The sequence below is a fragment of the Hetaerina americana genome, unplaced genomic scaffold, assembly GCF_022747635.1.
Source record: "Hetaerina americana unplaced genomic scaffold, ioHetAmer1.1.p SCAF_1, whole genome shotgun sequence".
NCBI classification, from domain to species: domain Eukaryota; kingdom Metazoa; phylum Arthropoda; class Insecta; order Odonata; family Calopterygidae; genus Hetaerina; species Hetaerina americana.
In genome coordinates, this window is record NW_027286069.1 from 26,218,173 (window position 1) to 26,236,461 (window position 18,289).

Here is an 18,289-nt window from a genome sequence, read left to right on the forward strand (position 1 = left end):
TTGTTTTCCTAATTGTCCCAACAGTCCAGACTTAACCCCATGTGACCTATTTCCATTTCCAAATGTCAAGAAAAACCTGGAAAGCATTTTCATCATCAGAAGCAGACATAGGCAAACTGAACTTGTTTCAAAATGCAGTAGCTGTGGCTGACCTAATTTTGGATTCAAATCAATAAACCTCCAAAAACTAAGCTAACAGCATGGCATAAAATTAAAACTTTACATGAATAATGAAATTTATGATTATTCTGTTCAAACAGCCCTTGTAAAGGAGTTCAACAGACCTCGTACACGTCCTTTTGCCGAACTGCACTGTCTTAAGCAAACACTTTCCTTGAATCTGACCCTTTATATATGTGAACTTTTGGAGAAAGCAATTAAGTCTAGGATTTGACCCCCAGGAGCCAAAGCCATGGGCCATGTTGGACTACCCTTACTGGGACCACAAGTGCAGTCATGGAATACTTGCAAGATATGATGGTAGGAAACAAGCTGCCAAGAATTGAGTATATTCAATTATTTTGTTATAATAAGCTATATGTACTGGAAAACTGACCAAATAAAATACCAACTTAGCCTTCCTTGAATAATGACTAAACATCATAACAGCTGCCCACAAAAATTTTTTTTCAACTGAATTTCCTTAAATACCTTTCACTATTCCAGATTTGCCATACCCCCTAAGTAAATTCCCTTATTTTTCCAAGTAAGTAACAGCAGCCCTGTCATTTCTAGATAGTTTATTTACATCTGGTGCCTTGTCTTCATTGCCTTTATTTTACAATATGACAATCAAGCAGAAGGGTATAAGTAGTGAAAATATCGGTGTGGGTTGATATCCAAGTCTGGGTAAACCAAGTTTGGGAAATATTACATAATAGTTGAGAAAATTTAAAAAAAAATAAATTAACACAAGTGCTTGAGGAAAATCTCATTAAATTCTAAGAGAGTTAAACAGTCAAAATACATTAATCTAAATGTTGCCTTAACATCATCACATAAAATGGTACAACTTCAGAGCTAGGTAGTACCCAATCAAAAGGGAACTTAAAAGAGGGAGTTTTTAAGTCGCTATTAAGAGCAGTTATTAATTATGGCAATGATACTGATGAACTGCTAGGCTGATGGAGAATTTTATATAGTGAATTATATGGGTCAAGAGCATTTTCACTAATAGTGATGCCAAATTAATAATATAATATGGGACATAGAACTCCACTAACAACAGAGACTAAAATCCTTAAATTCTATCATTGGCATTGAAAATGTACATAGAATACCCGTTTCATCTCATATTGATCCTTCGAGAAAACAAGAATTATTTCACAATGACATTTAAAGATTTCAAAGATTTTATTCTCAAAGCCACAACAAACCAGGTGAAATCATAGAGTTGTGACATTCAGCTGTACAATTCACCACTCCAAGACAACCATAATTTACAAAGCATATAATAGAACTTCAGCAGTTAAAATAAATCTGTATCTCATGATATATGTTATTCTTACAGGTTTCACATTTTCGGAGGACTTTCTAAATATTATTTAATTTCTGAAGCTTGAGTCAACTGTTCTGCCTGTAAGGACAAAATATCTGATGGCCTGATCAATGCAGCGATCTAATCAAATTAATTTAAAAAGCAAATACTTCACAAATGTAACACACATTATCTCATCTTCTGCCTTATGTTTACAGCAACATAATCCATCAAAATTGTAGGCAAATTCACAGCTTGCATGTGGCCACAGGTAATGACTAATCTGAAGTTCATCAGCTCACTTAGTAAAATCCTTCATTATAACACTCTGTCAATAAGCTCTCACACTTTCTCTCTCACTTTCTCTTGAGGACACCATGAATATCCATAGTTCGAAGGTCACTCAGTTTTAGGAATTACCAATGGCTGGGAGATTACATTGAGTATGTGCCGAGTTTTGATCCAACTTGACCACTAGTGCCACTAGTTCCACTGCTTCCTCCACTGGCAATTCCACTGCCTGAAGATCCTGTGGTTCCCACTGGACCAGCTGATGGTGGAAGCTCTTCATCCTGCCCACCACCAAAGGCTTTCTTCACATACTGTGGATTCACTATTATCTCTTCTTCCATGGCTTGCATCTTACGATCCAACTCGGTGCAAATTGCCATCTGGAAAGTGACATAAAAATTCACTGCCATTGCACAGAAATGTAAATGATTTATTTGATCTTAATTTCTCCCCAAAGAGAATTAAGAACTACAGACTTGAACATATAAAGCCTATGAGTAAAACAAATTTGCACTTTTCCACAGATTTATTTGTAACGCACAATGTGTTTCAGTTCATTGAACCATCTCCAGATAGATGAGAAGGTTCAAATTGTGATAAATCATCTTTATACCTGTTCAAGGAAGGGGTGAAGAAACGAGTGAGGAGTAAGGTAGGCGGGGACTAAGAGGGGAAATATGGAAATCCCAAAGAAACTAAAGAACTTTCTTTGGGATTTCCATATTTCAGCTTTGTCCCCACCTACCTTACTCCTCACTCTTTTTTTCCCCTTCCTTGAACAGATATAAATATGATGTATCACAATTTGAATCTTGTCTTGTACCTGGAGATGGTTTAATGAACTGAAAAGTGTTGTATGTTACAATTAAATCTGTGAAGTGTTTTCAAATGTTTCTCTAATAATGACGAACTTCAACTACATCTCACCTGAATGTGTTGAATATAAATAAAGCCTACAGGTATGTTACGTATCAACTCAGCGCAAACAAGAATAGGATTATAAGTACTTAGCAAGGTAGGGCCTATTGACTCTGCCACAATCATGATTATGCCATACACAGTGGCCAGAAATGAAGGGTACTTGCCAATAAAATTAAAGAAAATGAAGCTCATCACTTTAACAACTAAAATCCACAAAATGGATACACAGTGATTTAACACACTATGTTTTACCCATTGAAATATAAGGGCCAAGGCTTATTTCAGCACAAAAATTACATTTCTCCTCGATGGATTCATTACATGGAGCCCTGCTGACAGCTATTCATGATCATTTGTTCGAGAAGACTGCCACTTGCTGGCTGCTTTGGTGGTCATCTTGGTGGATTTTTAAGACATTGGTCAGTTGCTATTTCCTGGATGCCCGAGCACGTCAACAACAGACGAAAACATTGATGAAGTGAAGAAAATTATATTGGCCAATCATCGAATCACCGTTAGAGAAGCTGCTGAGGAGACCTAAACATATTGATTGGCTTGTGACATTAAATTTTTACCAATGGTTTGGGCATGACACGGGTCGTTGCAAAATTCGTACCAAAATTGCTCAATTTCATCCAAAAACCGGCAATGCATCAGCATTGCTAATGAGGTGTTGGACTCAAATTTGCTCCAGAGGTTCATAACTGGTGATGAATCATGGGTTTATGGTTATGACATGGAAACTAAAGCTAAAACATCCCAATGGAAGCTGAAGCATGAGCCAAGACCGAAAAAAGCGCTCTAAGTTTGGTCGAATGTGAAAGTTTTGCTTACAGTTTTCTTCGATTGCAGGGACGTGGTGCATCATGAGTTCTTGCCAAAGGGTAGAATGGTAAATAAGGAATATTACCTGCAAATTATGCACAATTTGCTTGAAGCAATCCACCAAAAATGCCTGGCTTTGTGGAAGAACAAAAACTGGCTTTTGCACCATGACAACGTCCCTGCTCACACATCATTACTTGCGTGCAAATTTTTGGCCAAAAGTAACACACTAATGATGCGGCAGCCACCATATTTCCTAGGTCTATCCCCCAGTGACTTTTCCTTGTTCCCAAAACTGAAGAGGCCCATGAAAGGACGCCACTACGCTATGAGTGTCAAGATAATGACTACATCGAAGGAGGAGCTAAACAAGATCACAAAAAATTATTTTTTGAAGTGCTTCTAGGGTTGGAAAAAACATTGGCACAAGTGCACAATATCTAATGGGGATAACTTTGAAGGGGAAAAAATAGATATTCATGAATAAATAATTAATTTAAAAAAAAGACAAAACGCTATACTTTTTGAACAGCCCTTATAAGTTCCCCCAAAACATTTTTTTGCATTCTGGTGCTGTTCTTTAAGGATTTACAATTTCTGAGGCTGTAAATCACCAAGTTTAAATTAAAAAAAGATTGATTCATTTCAAGGAATTGATTCAAGTGAACCTATCATAAGATTTTCATTGAGTGGATCTGAAATACGATATTTGCACATCTTAATTTTTCAATTAACAACAGTTGGATGCCTTTCCCTGAATGTATACAAAGTAGCAATGTTCTACACCGTTTCCTTCTTTTCTTTACTTATCGTTCCTTTCTCTTTGTCTCCAAAGCCATCACAATACACGAAGTGGGTAAATGCTTTCTTTGTACCACCTGGATTACAGCTTTCATTTTGACTTCATAACTATTTATAATTTTTCCAATACATATTTGCAAACAGTCCATCACTTAGTCTTAAAAATTAATATTTTTCTGATATGGCAATCAAGTCAGCTGATGGCTGAGGTCATCGGTGGTGCACCAATAAATTGGAAGATTTCTACACTATCTCTACTGCTATGTTATGCCCACCCTCAACTGGCCAACTCAGTGGCCAGCAGAAGCATCTTACAAGATTCAAATAACTATGGGAGGAGCTGCAACAGTAACTTTTAATAGAGTCATCTGCCAAGATGCATTAAAATACAAAAATTTCAAAGTGTGAAAATCATTTGCCTTGACCAGAATCCTTGTCAAGGCAAATGATTTTTACACTTTGAAATTTCTGCATCTTGCAACATACCAATCAATGAAAAATACACTGTGTGAACTGGGTTTAATACAGCTTAGAGAGATTGCACTGAGTAGAGTAAATGTAGCAGGTTGATGAACATCTGCAGTCATCCAGCTCCTAATAATTTATCAGCATAGGATATCACACTGCCACCACCCATCTCTTCCCTGCAACCCTCCTCTTCCCCAACTTAGGCAACTCAACCACATTTTATCTATTTATCTAACACCACTGTTTTGCAGACCAGCACTCCTCCCCCACTCAAAACCTCCACCATATTCATCTCCCCTGCAACCGTCTAACTTAACTAAGTATTATTATCATCATTTATAATCTACCGGTTAAGGTAAGTTTTGGATCCACATAAGCTACATAACCATATAGTAATGACAAATCCCTCGCCTCTCCTAACAAAACACATACTGACATCCAAGACTACATTGAGTCCATCTTCAATTCCCAATACTTCTTTCCTCCCATTGTTCTGTCCAACGTGTCTATCCTATTCTTACCCCTTCCTCCTTTGCCTAACGTTCTCCCCTCTACAACAATGCCAAAATAATATTGTATTAGTAATTGATGATACTACATCACAGATAAAACCATGGTTGTGTTTTGTATTTGACAATAATAGAGGTGGAATTACAGCTAAGTCAATTAAAGGAGAATGTGTGAAAGTTTACCTCTTCCTCCAGCCGCCTCAGCATTTTAGGACTGTTATATTTTTCTGGATCATCGTGGAAAATGACCATTCCATCCTTCTGATTTATGGTAGCAAAAATTTCACCATCTTCAATCTGCAAATGACATGGTTGGATGTTTTACCATATTAATAAACATATAGCATTATTTTCATATATTTCAATCAAACAAGGAAATTACATGAAAAATTACGATGCATCTGCAATTATTGAAAATTTTCTCAAAAATGACATCCAACATTACAAATCTTTACCATGTACAAAAAATGCAAAAGAAGGAGAATTAGGTCTTACATTTCATTTAGAAACAGCACGATACCTCCAAAATGCTTTATTCTAACATGAAATTACAAAACAATTTTGGTTTTTAAACTATTTTGAATGGCTGTAAGTGCCATATGTTGAGACATTCTCTGTCTTTATACAAGGAATCATGAGTGTTTCCAGAATTATCTGAACAAGCGTCTGCATCGCTAATTGCTGAATCCAAATGAAAATTCCTCCTATCAACTATATTAACCTCTTTTCAGTTGCTGAAAAAGATTTCCATGATTTGAATATGAGAAAAGATGTTCACAAACATATTTGAGTAAGAAATTTTCATTGGAATTCTTATTGCAGCAAAACATGCTTTGTACATAATTTAAGAAAAGAAGGAAGGTAGAATGTAATTTTTTGAAAGAGTATTTCTGAGGATTCTGATAATTTGGATATCACACTGCCAAAATTAATAGCCATTGGAACAATGCTGCAAGGTTTAACGGTGAAAAATGGGGAAATCTTGTCAAATAATTGCACTAATGTACTGCATAAAAATTTATAATACTTATTTCTAATGGTTTCAACATTAATTTGTTATCTTCACGTGAATAATGGACAAAAGGGGAGGAGGAAAAGGAGAGGGGCCAAATGGGAAGGCTTGGAATAAGGTGAGGGTCAACGAAAAATGGCAGATTAATACACTCTATTGGAAGGCAGCAACCATCATTGTACAATTTAATTTCCGCTCCCCCCTCCTCAATAAGAGATTATTTTACAAAATATAGAGGAAATGGGAATGAGAAAATTTTAACAATTATCCTAAGCTAATATTATACTTATTGCTTCTGCATGATGCCTATCAGAATTTTTGGAATTAAGTTAGAATATTCTATCAAATGTAGAATAAAAATAGATGTGCCCATATTGCATACTTTAAAACAGCAGCCTACATACCTCGGACAACAGTGGATAACTATGAAAATAAGGCTGCACAAATCAAATTTCTTATTAACAGCATTTATTATTTGTTAATTATATTCATGAAATCATTCACTAAATAAATTTCTGTAGAGTTATCAACACTGGCATCATATAACATTCCTCAACAAAGGATCACATAGAGGAAGAAGAAGATGATGAAATCTCTTTAAATCTCTGCTGAATGAACTTACCATATTTAAAATATATTTTTCTGCTTCTGATGGTGAGGAAAGGTGAACTCTTGATGCTACATCTGACAGAGACAACGTTAGGAATGTTTTTGTTAGTCTCTGTATATTTTTCTTGTACAATGAGGAAAGAACTTGCTTTGTCAGTCCAATATTGCCATCCCTAAAAAAGAATAACAGTCAATTTAGAAAGAAGCTATTGACAAAATTTCAATAAAAAGCTTTGAATTGAATAATATCTCCGTAAATAGTCACTGCAGGCACAGTATGTGCACAGTTGGTACATACATACTACCAATCATAGGCAAAAATGATCGAGCTGGGTTATTCAATGGCAATCTCAATACAACTGGATGAAAGCTGCCTTTACTTGAAGATGAAAAATGTCTCACATAGGTATACAACTGTTCGCATATTTTTTCTCTATTTCCTGCTGCACACTGAGATTTTTTTTAGTTTGGTCAGAGAATGCTATCAAGAGCTGATAACTTTCTCAGCAGGGAGAATGATATGTTGAGATATAAACAATATTTAATATACAGCATTATATCCAAAAAATAAATAGAAAAATTATTAGTTGCTGTAAAATATCTCAAATCAAAGATTGTTTTGCATATAATTGAAATAGTTTACTTTATCTTGGAAGGCACATGCCTCCTCACATGTTTTACTTGATAATTTCATTGCTAATGAAATCACTTGCTAAAGTATTTCATTAGGAATTCTTAACTTAATCTGAAGAACTACATTTCAATCATTATTCTATGTTGTCAGCATATGGACTTAATTCTGAAAACATTAAAGAGAAAAACTAACATTAAGTGATAGTTAATATTTTTGGATGCACATAGCAAAAAGTTTCCATAATGGCTTACTGATTTTGTTTCCTCAATGCTTCACATTGGATACTACTAATATAACCTAAATCGATTGACTACTAATATAACCAAAACAAAAATCACACAGGCAAAAAAGGTAAAATTACTTTGCACTTTTTATCACCAAAACATGGTAACACCAGGACAAAAATTTCATCAGCAACATGCCTGTGACCTTCTGAGGTACAGATCAGTGCCTCCAAATATTCCACAATATGGATATTATTCACGGTTCAATAGTATGTCAGTTCTGCTAGTGAATTTGTTTCATCCAAAAACATTTGTTTCAGTTATATGTCATAATTTCTCCTCCTTGGTGAAACTGTTAAATTAGCATAATATTATTACACATATCAAATTTATTCAAAAATCAGCACATTATTTTTACTAAATACATTGATCATAGAGTGAATTAGAAGTCATGGATAGCTGATATTTTATAACTGGTGAATGAAGAGGACAGGTGTTCATCAATTCGATCGAGTAATTTTGATACTTGTTAAATACATAGAAAACTAAAATTTTTTGTACCTGGCAAATATGTCATGTGATTTGGCAAGGACAGCACAGACTACAGATGCACAATTTGAACTACATGCATTCGCCAGATCATGATATGGCTGCGACAGTGGCTTCACAAATCGCCCAACAACTTGAGAAGTATATTTTGGCAATATCATCACCTAAGGAAAAACAAATTTGTCATTGAGCACTAAAATAAGTATCATCAACATTTGTCAATAAAACAAAATGACCAAGGGTTTAACAAATATTGAACAAAAATTTGATGATGCTGAGGGATAAAGAAAATTTTTTTACTTTTGGAAACTGGTTAATAAAATCACAACAAAAATCTCTCAAACCCTTATTAACTGACGAGCACAGCATACACTTACACAATTATTAAAATTGCATCACTTTTATCATAAATCCTATGTTCATTCTACATTTAGATATATTTCTGATTCATTTCTAAATTGTGATAATTCTTAATCCTAATTTCTTTTTCATTGAATAATGTATTCTGACAGTTACAAGCATAGTACTTTCAATGAAAAAAGTTTCAAAATACTAATTGGCCCAAGAAAATGGGTAGCACTTGAGGCAACTGACCTTCCATGGTTGAAAACATGTCAAAATACATTTAAGAGATATTAAACTAAAACTAGTTCACCTTTACAGTTAAATTTTATTCTACAATCACTAAATGAATCTTGAGATATGCTTTACACAATTAACAAAACTGGATTATCACCATATAGGCATTTTGAATCACAAATATGCCAAAAGCTGCAATGAATTAATATCTATGCACAGAAAAAGGTACCCAAAGTTAAACTTAAATAGTCTAGGCAAGGTCGTATAATAATATTCTAAGTGAAAGTAAAAATTAACTAATAGTTTCAAATGAGTCAAAACTAAGGATGCTGGTGGCCCACACAATAATTGGATATAAGGCCTGAAAGAATATATTACGTACAACAGAAGACACTCATAAACATGACAATAAAATATCTGAAATTATTAATATAACACACTGAAATGAACCCCTTTAAGAATGTTCCTCATGTGACCTATTCCACAGCTGCAGGGGTTGGTGACTGATCCAGACTGGCTATTTACAATTTTTTTCATATATCCAGGCAATAAACATTTGATGAGTACAAAAGCAGTAGTTTACTGGAAACCCAAAAACTGAGGAGTTGGACAAACAAAATTTGAGAGCTGTATGATCCTACCAATCGGGCTAGAAGATACATACTATTTCATGTGACATTTCATGATTTCTTGAACCAATTTGGAAGTATCAGATCTATATATAAGAAAGACAACTATTCTGACTGAAAGTAGCTATGTACGCAACAAAATTATGAGTGTAGTTTCTGAATGGAAGATTATTGTGACCCAGGTAAAATATCCAACCCTGAACACACACATTACACCAATGGTACATAGTGAGGTATGTAAAAAAGGAAACTAAACTTTTACAATAATTAACCAGCAGAATACATTTAGTGACTGTGATGCAAGAAGTGAGTATTCTGGGCATCATTCTGCCAATAGGTCTAACCAAGGCACAATTATTACTTGGCAATCTACATCCACTGCAGTTAACACATGTTTTACATCCATTACGATTGTCAGCAAGGAACACTGAATATTAAAGAACCTCAACGTCTTGGGGTAAATTTACCTTTCAGGCTGGGAAAAAAATTGACAGGGGTCCAACAGATGCTGCAACAGAATTAAGAGAGAATCGCTCAAGAATTGTTTCAACCTTGTGTAATGTAGCGAGCGGTGTTCCAAATCAGGCTGAGCCTCCACTGAAGAATAGAAATTTGGAAAGCCACCTCTGTTGACAACATTCAACCGAGAGGTGGCCTTATCAGGTTCATATTTCTTCGCTAGCTTATATTTTAAAGCCACAGATCAGTAAGTTATCCTGTCCATGGAAGCCCATGCTTTATGCTGAGTAATATGATCCACTCCAGATGTAGATGGAAGAATGGCTGAGAATATCAATGAAGTCCATGTAGAGAATTTTTTAACCATTCTCATGATGTAACCTCTGGCAAGGCAGGGAATTCTCCTGAGCATCTTCAGCTTTAGATATTTAGCAGGCTCAAAGACACAATTGAGCTAGCATTTTGGCATACCAACAGGAACACAAGCAAAGGAAGATAAGTTCCTTCACTTTCACGATAACTAAAAGTTATTGATCTATTACTGTTATTACTTCATGATTTATGAATACTTTAAAGATGATCATGGAATTTCATTCTCTTGCTCGCTTTGCCATTTTGATATTTTATTGTCTTCAAATATCTATGAAATCAAACATAAATATGAAATTCATATCAAGATATGAAAAAAAGTTTAATTGTCTATTGCTGATAACATTTCACTGCAAATATGATATGCCATAGTTTCATATTCGAAAGCTGGTAAATGGTAATAATACAGTTTCTTAAAGTTAAGAATCAGTTAGCTTATCTTATACTTAACCGAGTGATTAAACAATGAATCATAATGCTGACCATAAATAACAAAGATATAGATGATTAAAAGAATATCTAAGCTGTTACTTTTGATACCTAATGTTACGCATCACTTTGTTTGTAATGTCAATATTTAAGGTAGTTTATTTCTAGTATCCAATGGAAAGCAGAAAAATTCATGATCTGATCAGAATGAAAAACAAAAGATTCATGGTTCATCCAATACAAATCGATTTGGATACAACACGTGGATAATGCTATACTATACTGCAGTTTGATAATGCAATTTGGAATAGCATTATCCTTTCATGCCTGTATACAATTCATTTTAAATAGTGGTTTCCAGATGAAAGTACAGCAATCCATCTTTAACTGTTACCATGTGATATTAAAGTCAAAAATACAAAATGACCTGCCTGATAACCCAAAGGTCATTTGCTATGCTGGGCATATATTTATCACTATCCTCAGGGCATCCAGTAGGATCAAAAAAATAAATTTTTACACATAAGAGACAGCTATAACTATTCTTACCTTTCCATGAAGTATGAGTGAGATTAAAATGTATTTTTTATACGCTTCCAACATTATGTGTGACACTGCCATAGCAGGAGTGGTAACTGCCACTTCAAAGAAATACAGGGCTCTTGCATGGTCTTTGACAGCAGCATAAATCATTCCACCATAGTAATGGTAAAGTAGGAAGTGACGTGAGTCAAAATGTCCACCCTAGGAGAAAAGAGAGGAATGAATTAAATATTCTATGGGTACATAATCCACTGTATCAAAAGGAATAATAATACAAATTATATAATGACAAAACCAAATACCATGGGGATTGTCATAGACGAAATCAACAATGATATCTATTATCTTCATTTTCATCAAATTACAGTAACACCTTGCTTAAGAACCACTTCGCATAGTGAGTCATTTGCATAATGAGCAAAAATATTTTGACCAAATATGATTCTCTTTATGAGCAACTTTTAGCAAAATGAGTGACAAGGAAAGACTCCAGGAATAATTGCACTCCTGCTCCTTAAGTTGCATTTAGCACTCGTTCTGCTAGCATCTTGGTGTCACTAGTAATCACACATTGCTCCAAACTTGTGTTCAGATATATTATTTCTGATTTTTGTGTGCAAAGTTTAATAATGTTTTGTGAATAGCTTTAAAAATGTCCCCAGAGAAAAACCTGCAGGACAGCCAAAAGAAAATAAAAAGAGTAGATATGAAAGGTAAAATCATTGAAAATCAGGAACAAGCTGTGAGCGTGGCTACATTAGCCACTCACATAAAATTGATTGACATCAATAATTTGCATTTTCTTCAAGAACTAGGACAAAACTAAGGAGAAAGATGCTTTCAAGAGAGTGACAAGAATATCTACCCACAGGTTATATATTCTCAACAATGTTGAATGGTTGTTTCTCCATTGGATAAACAAAAAGCAATTGCAATTCAAGTAAATTTTTCATGCCCTCCAAACTAAAAACCCCAGTTAAAGGAAAGAGATTTGCCACCATTTCAGCCAGCATCTTTGAAAAATTTGATGGAGCAGCTAATGAACATTCTGGAAGAAGCATATCTGAACAGTTTCAAAAAGTGGAAACATGGTTGGGATAAGTGTATACGTTGGTGAGGAGACTACTTTGAAGGGGACACTGACCAATAATTTGTTAGTGACTATTTTAGGGTCTCTTCTGGAAGAAGATGCAGAAGCGAACCTATATTTTTACATATGAGGAGAGGAGAATGCATTGCTCAGCAATGCAAACCAATTAAAGGCCTTCTTAAGCTTCTATTTTGTCCCAATGCAAGCAACAATTTGAAAATTAAACCCTGATTGTTTGTCATTTAGAAACTCTACAAGCATTCAAGAAGAGTGAAGTCTTAAAGAGCACACTAAGAAGTGTGGGAGTTAGTGGAAGTCATGGGAAGCCATTGCATTGTACCATGTGTGCCAAGCATCGCCCTAATAAGGCAATGGCCATGCATGCCAGAAATTCATTTTAAAATACTGCCAAGTAGAATTTTTACAAAAATTTGAAGCGTCAACAAAAACGAATGCATCTAGACAGCTTTCTAGTAAAAATGAATTTAGTACATATCATAAATAATTAACCTATTATTTCATTATTTTTTGTTTTAACAAATGGAGTTTACATTCCTGGTTTCTTCATTCCACAATAGAGGAAAAGATGAACATGATCCACAACCCTAAACAATGTACATGTAATTTTCCATGAGTAAACCTTGTACATAATTTACTTTTAGTAAGCATGAAACCCATTATCATATTTTGCATTAGACTATATGCAAAAATTGATTCACTAAAGGAATGTTTTGCTTTAAGAGAAAGATTGCAGAATGAATTATGCTTGTTGTTATTGTTCTCACTCTATACAGGAACCATAACGAAAATGAATTTGCACAACAAGTTATTCATCTTTCAGAGGGTGGCATAATGTTGTTTTTTGTTAAATGAATTATATCACTTCATAATGCATACTCCTACATATGTATTGGCAAACAGCAAAGACAACAAAATATCTTCATACTCCTGCCCCTAATAGTGCAGCATCAGGTTCATACCTTAACTCTCTTCTGGTTTCCGACTAGACTGGCCCATCCTTGAGTTGCCCTTCAAACCTTGCTCTAAGTACAACTGTGATAATATTACGGATTTTTTGGTATTTGACATAATTAGAATTTTGTTATTTCGTCACTGTACCTATTTTCGCAACATTTGAGAAATTTTTTCGCAACTTTTCAAGAAATGAATTTATAAAATTCACCAGTTTATAGTTCCATTATGGGAATTCCATGAGAACTCACTAAATAGATATCACCATTCCATACTATTAATTTGATGAAATTTAGCATTTGGTTAGAGTCAGCACTCCGTTCCTGACATGCAGCCATTTCTTTGTTGTGATACCAGAAAAAAATTCATTTAGCGCTTTCTTATTCAAACACTACCATTTTTTTATATAGTTATCAGATATGACTCAATGTTAATTATAAAGGGTGGATTAAATATTGTATTTGATTTTAGACAAGCAAACACAATATATTTCCATTTTAAGTTAGATTTCCAAATTTCTTAGTTTTGATGACTGCTTGGATGAAATTTTGGCTGATTTAGTACAACATATACATAGCAGATGTGAGGATTTCAACAAGGGCGATAAGATACGAAGGAGTCACAGGAGTGCTATAATGAGTGACATAATTGCAGATCGAAATATGGTAGGTCATGAAGTTTTCAATAAAAAAATTTGTGCAAAGGAAGAATTTCAAAGGATATGCTCACACAGCCATGCATATGCATACAAATGGAATTAGGAGTAAGTTTGTCAGGTTAAAGTTTCAACTCTGTTATCCCTTATATCATATAAGCATTGGAAAGTCAACTTATTGCAGTTTAGGCAACCAGAAGTCTTAAGGTTGTTTTATAATTAATTGCATGTGCACTGTTTGAAAAATATTCATTTCCCAAAACATCCACCAGACAGAATGTTCAAAACCAAGTAACACTGATATTAAGTTATTGGATGGTGCTTTGCTTTGAATTACAATGAAAAAATTGCATTCAACAGCAAAAATATCAGCATAATGATACGGGCAATGCCAATATTTTTAGTGCAGAGAGGGAAACTAAAAGATTTTCATTATTCAGGATAAATATTTTCATTTCACCCCTGACAGTCTATTGTAATAGCACACATCAATTTCAAACACTGAATGATTGTGAATATATTTAGGAGGTGTACATATTTAACTTTTGGTTAAATGATTAACTGGTGTGTATATTGAAGGAAATATCATTTTGCCTACAGGGTGAGATTGCTGAGAAGTTCTGTTTAAAGGTCCAATCTGAATTAGAATGTGTCACGTCACAATTTTTCTAAGGTAGCAGATTCACAGTTAACTTTCTTCGCAGGTAGATGAATGGAAAACATTGGAGCCTGATTATTATCCTTCACAACAGATATAAAAGGTTATAATATTCTAACAAAAATAATGCTATCAACCACTTATCAGTCTTAGAATATTACAATTAAAATGTATGTTATCATGTCAAATATGGAAGCATAAAAAATATTATTTTTTATGGCCTAAACACAGTAGCTTTTAGGAAAAAAAGATGCGAGTCAAATACAAAATCAAAATAAATAAAAATTTTAGAACCACAGTACCAAATTTCTTTACATTAATTTCTGATACACCTCCCCTAATGTGAGACAGCAGAAGATTCCTCTAACCCCTTTTAGTATTATAGCAATAATTATTAAAGAAGTGACCTGACAACAGAGTTCATTTGCGCCAGAAGGGATAGGCGGGTAATACAGTAGAGATAAGATATTCAGGGAATGGAGGAAGGGTCAAGAGAAACACAGCACTGGCATTAGCCTACTCTTAACAACAGCTGCCAAGGGGTCCACAATGTAACGCCTATGAATGCCAATGAATGGAATACTCACTTATCGACCTCTGCAGATAATACCTCAATTAGGGATAAGGATACCACTGAAAAATCTGGCCAAAAATGGGATTTGAACCCGGGCCCTCAGCATGGGAAGTCAGTGCATTAGGCACCTGAATCCATCTATCCTGAACCCCAAATATTTTTAGAAGTATAAGGATTCAACCAAAAGGTACAAACATTCTGAAGGCCGAGGATAAAAAAATATGGTAAAATTATCATACCTCAATAGCTAATATCACATGTATTCAATTTGAACAAAAACAATGGGAATCGGTTTCCAAAACATGCTCATTGTCATCACCAAAAATCAAGAGAGTAATTTATATGACTTTGGGTCATTACAAAAGAATACATTATTATTGCACATGAAACCAGCTGCTAGAAAGTGTTAACTTACCTCTTGACTTATACTGGTAATATCAGTGTCCAAAAACTCTATTGCAGGTTTAAAACAACGAGCTAACAAACAGAGCTGGCACAAATCGGCATGCACTGACGTTAGCTGAGAATCAAATAATTGAATTTTACGAATTGCCCTCTTTAGAAGACCAATTCCTCGTAGAGGTAACTTGAGTTCCACCAACCGTTGAGTAAATGCATGGCAGAGTTCTGCATCTATGTATAAATTATTAAACAGAAAGGAATATTAGTTGAGATTCTTTTATAAAGCAATATAAAATAAAGAGGGTTTAATACATATTATACCATTCTAATAACACTATTAACAATATCTGCCTCACATAAAGAAGCTTTAAAATTGAGATTATAATTTAAATTATACCACAAAATGTTAGCGTTTAATTCATGCTAGCCCTACTGAAAGCAGAAATATGTTTACGTTCACTTTAAGCATCTTAATCTCTTTAAAGATATTTTTGTTTTTAAGTTCATCACATGTACGTGTTAAGGCAATAATTTCTCCTCCAAAAACTGCAAAGCTTGTGTATGGAGGAAGTAAAGAACCTGAAATAATAATACGGTAAATTAAGATAGGCAAAAACAAATAAAGAACCCTGGTTCAATGCACAAGTACACTGGATGATAGAAACAAATCATTCAACAAATTCCAGGCAAATTGCATAGAAAAAGAATATAGAATATTGCCGAGAAATAAAGGAAAATGTTGCAATTCGTTAATTATATCTTCATTTGAAATCAATTCATCAGTTCCTTGCGAATTTATAAGAAACATTAGTGCCTTACATGTCATTGAAATAAGCTATCTGTGCAGTATATGTAGAACGCAGAACGATGCTAGTTTTATCTTTATCTAATTTGCAAAACGGATTAATGAAAATAAACCGACATCTGTAACTATTCACGCCATAGGTTATCATTTCGGTGAGCAGCGATAAATAGAACGGTCAAAGGGTACAGAAAGGTTATGCTAATTGTGCACACATTTTGTCTTCATACATTAGATCATACAGTACGAAAAAATTGAAATTCAATGCGTCAAAAGTTACCGTGTAGCATCAATAAAAATTAAATTGAACAATCAGATATTTTCATAGTAATTTTACTTAGATACTGCAAGTTAGGAACACGTTTCTAAGCGCTACATAGTATTCACTTTATCAATACTCTCGTTCCAAATATTTAAAACATAGGGACCATCAATGCGCACAATGCGTATTTCCTATTAACTAATCAGCAATTTAGATAGTTATTTTCTTTAACTGGGAGGGGTAGTATTAAAAAATGGAATGCAGGTAACACATTAAAAAAACTGATTTAAAACACTATTTTCAGTGCTTACCCATCTATATTAAGTCACTCTTGGGAAACCCATAAACAAACTCACATGTATCCGGGGCAAAGCGCACTTGCTCTCCATTGCATCCTATAATAAATTCCTGAACTTGGGCAAACAATACTTCGTTGTCGGGAGTTATCGTGCCATTAGCGTTAACTGCGGCTTGCGGGGGCTGCTGCTGCTGAGCTGAAGGTGGTGGGGAAGATGAGGATGCTGACGATGACGGAGTTGATGATGTAGTCGAGGATATAAGAGAAAACTTGGCACACAACACAGCGAGCACGCCAAGGGAGTGTGCCTGAAGATCAAGTGTTTCCAAAACAGTATCTAGATGAGGGCCATTCTTCATTAAAACATCGGATGACTTTCCAAGCATCTCGCATAACTCACGAAAGTTTCCTTGAACAGTAAATGGTGATTAAAACATGCGGAAGACACCTCTAAATACCATGCTGACAAGAGAAAACTCCCAATGAAATTTAGACAGTGGTACATAAATAAATGTTACTGAAAACATTCTATAATCATTACCTTGAGATGAGAGAGTTCGCACATCATTCACAAACTGCTCCAACGCAGAAGCCATTTTTGGAGACAAGTGAGTTACTACTACCCTGCTATCAACACTAAATTACACTACAAATGGTATTTACAGAAAAACGGTGTTATTTTCGGTCATGGTACGCCTTTCATTTATCGAAAAATGCGAAATTCACAACAAAAAATCTATTTGCACCTTAACTGCGGAAATATTCATTTAAAGCCTTGAAGAACCTTCATTCCGCGTTGGATTATGCCGATTCAACAATCGCTCCCCGATGCTCTCCTATTATTTCCAATGGCGCGTGAACTTTGGGTTTCAAATTAATACAAAAAGCTGTAACAGGCGTGACGTTTAATATATTTTTGAAGTGATATGACGGGGCTAACAATATTAACATATGTATATCGATATTTGATTTTATTAAAAGTTGATGACAGTCAATATTTGAAGATATTATGGATTTAATAATAATTATTCTTACACTTGTATTCTTCGGCAGCATGTAGTATGTACTAGTAGGTTTACCAATCTGAGTAGTAATTTTAGACTACGACTTTTAAACTATATTTAAAAAAACAAGTTAAAATTACTTTGAGATAATTTATCTTTGAAACACTAAGCTTATTCCTCGAGGGTTAATTTCACTATTTGATAAGTACATTGAAAAGTCTTCCCCAAGCATTATTTTTAAAAA

At 34.4% G+C, this 18,289-nt stretch overlaps 1 protein-coding gene across 1 annotated transcript; it reads right to left on the minus strand.

Moving 5' to 3' along the window:
* Positions 1–1,329: 1,329 nt before the first annotated feature.
* On the minus strand, positions 1,330–17,844 carry CSN3 (COP9 signalosome subunit 3). The gene is made up of 8 exons (XM_071586680.1): positions 17,583–17,844; positions 17,100–17,450; positions 15,693–15,910; positions 11,335–11,529; positions 8,333–8,484; positions 6,927–7,086; positions 5,476–5,589; positions 1,330–2,148 (listed from the first exon to the last, which is right to left on the minus strand). Exons 1-8 carry the CDS (start codon positions 17,635–17,637, stop codon positions 1,912–1,914), a joined length of 1,482 nt encoding a protein of 493 aa, XP_071442781.1. The 5' UTR covers positions 17,638–17,844; the 3' UTR covers positions 1,330–1,911.
* Between the last annotated feature and the right edge of the window lie 445 nt (positions 17,845–18,289).

What these genes read in the sequence shown, in the direction of transcription:
- CSN3 (XM_071586680.1), bottom strand. Translation starts at nt 17,637, where the DNA reads ATGGCTTCTGCGTTGGAGCAGTTTGTGAATGATGTGCGAACTCTCTCA. An exon ending in GCGCTTTGCCCCGGATACAT is followed by an intron (nt 15,911 to 17,099) that starts GTGAGTTTGTTT and finishes ATTTATACATAG; the next exon opens with ATGCAGAACTCTGCCATGCA. An exon ending in TGAGGCGGCTGGAGGAAGAG is followed by an intron (nt 2,149 to 5,475) that starts GTAAACTTTCAC and finishes GTCACTTTCCAG; the next exon opens with ATGGCAATTTGCACCGAGTT.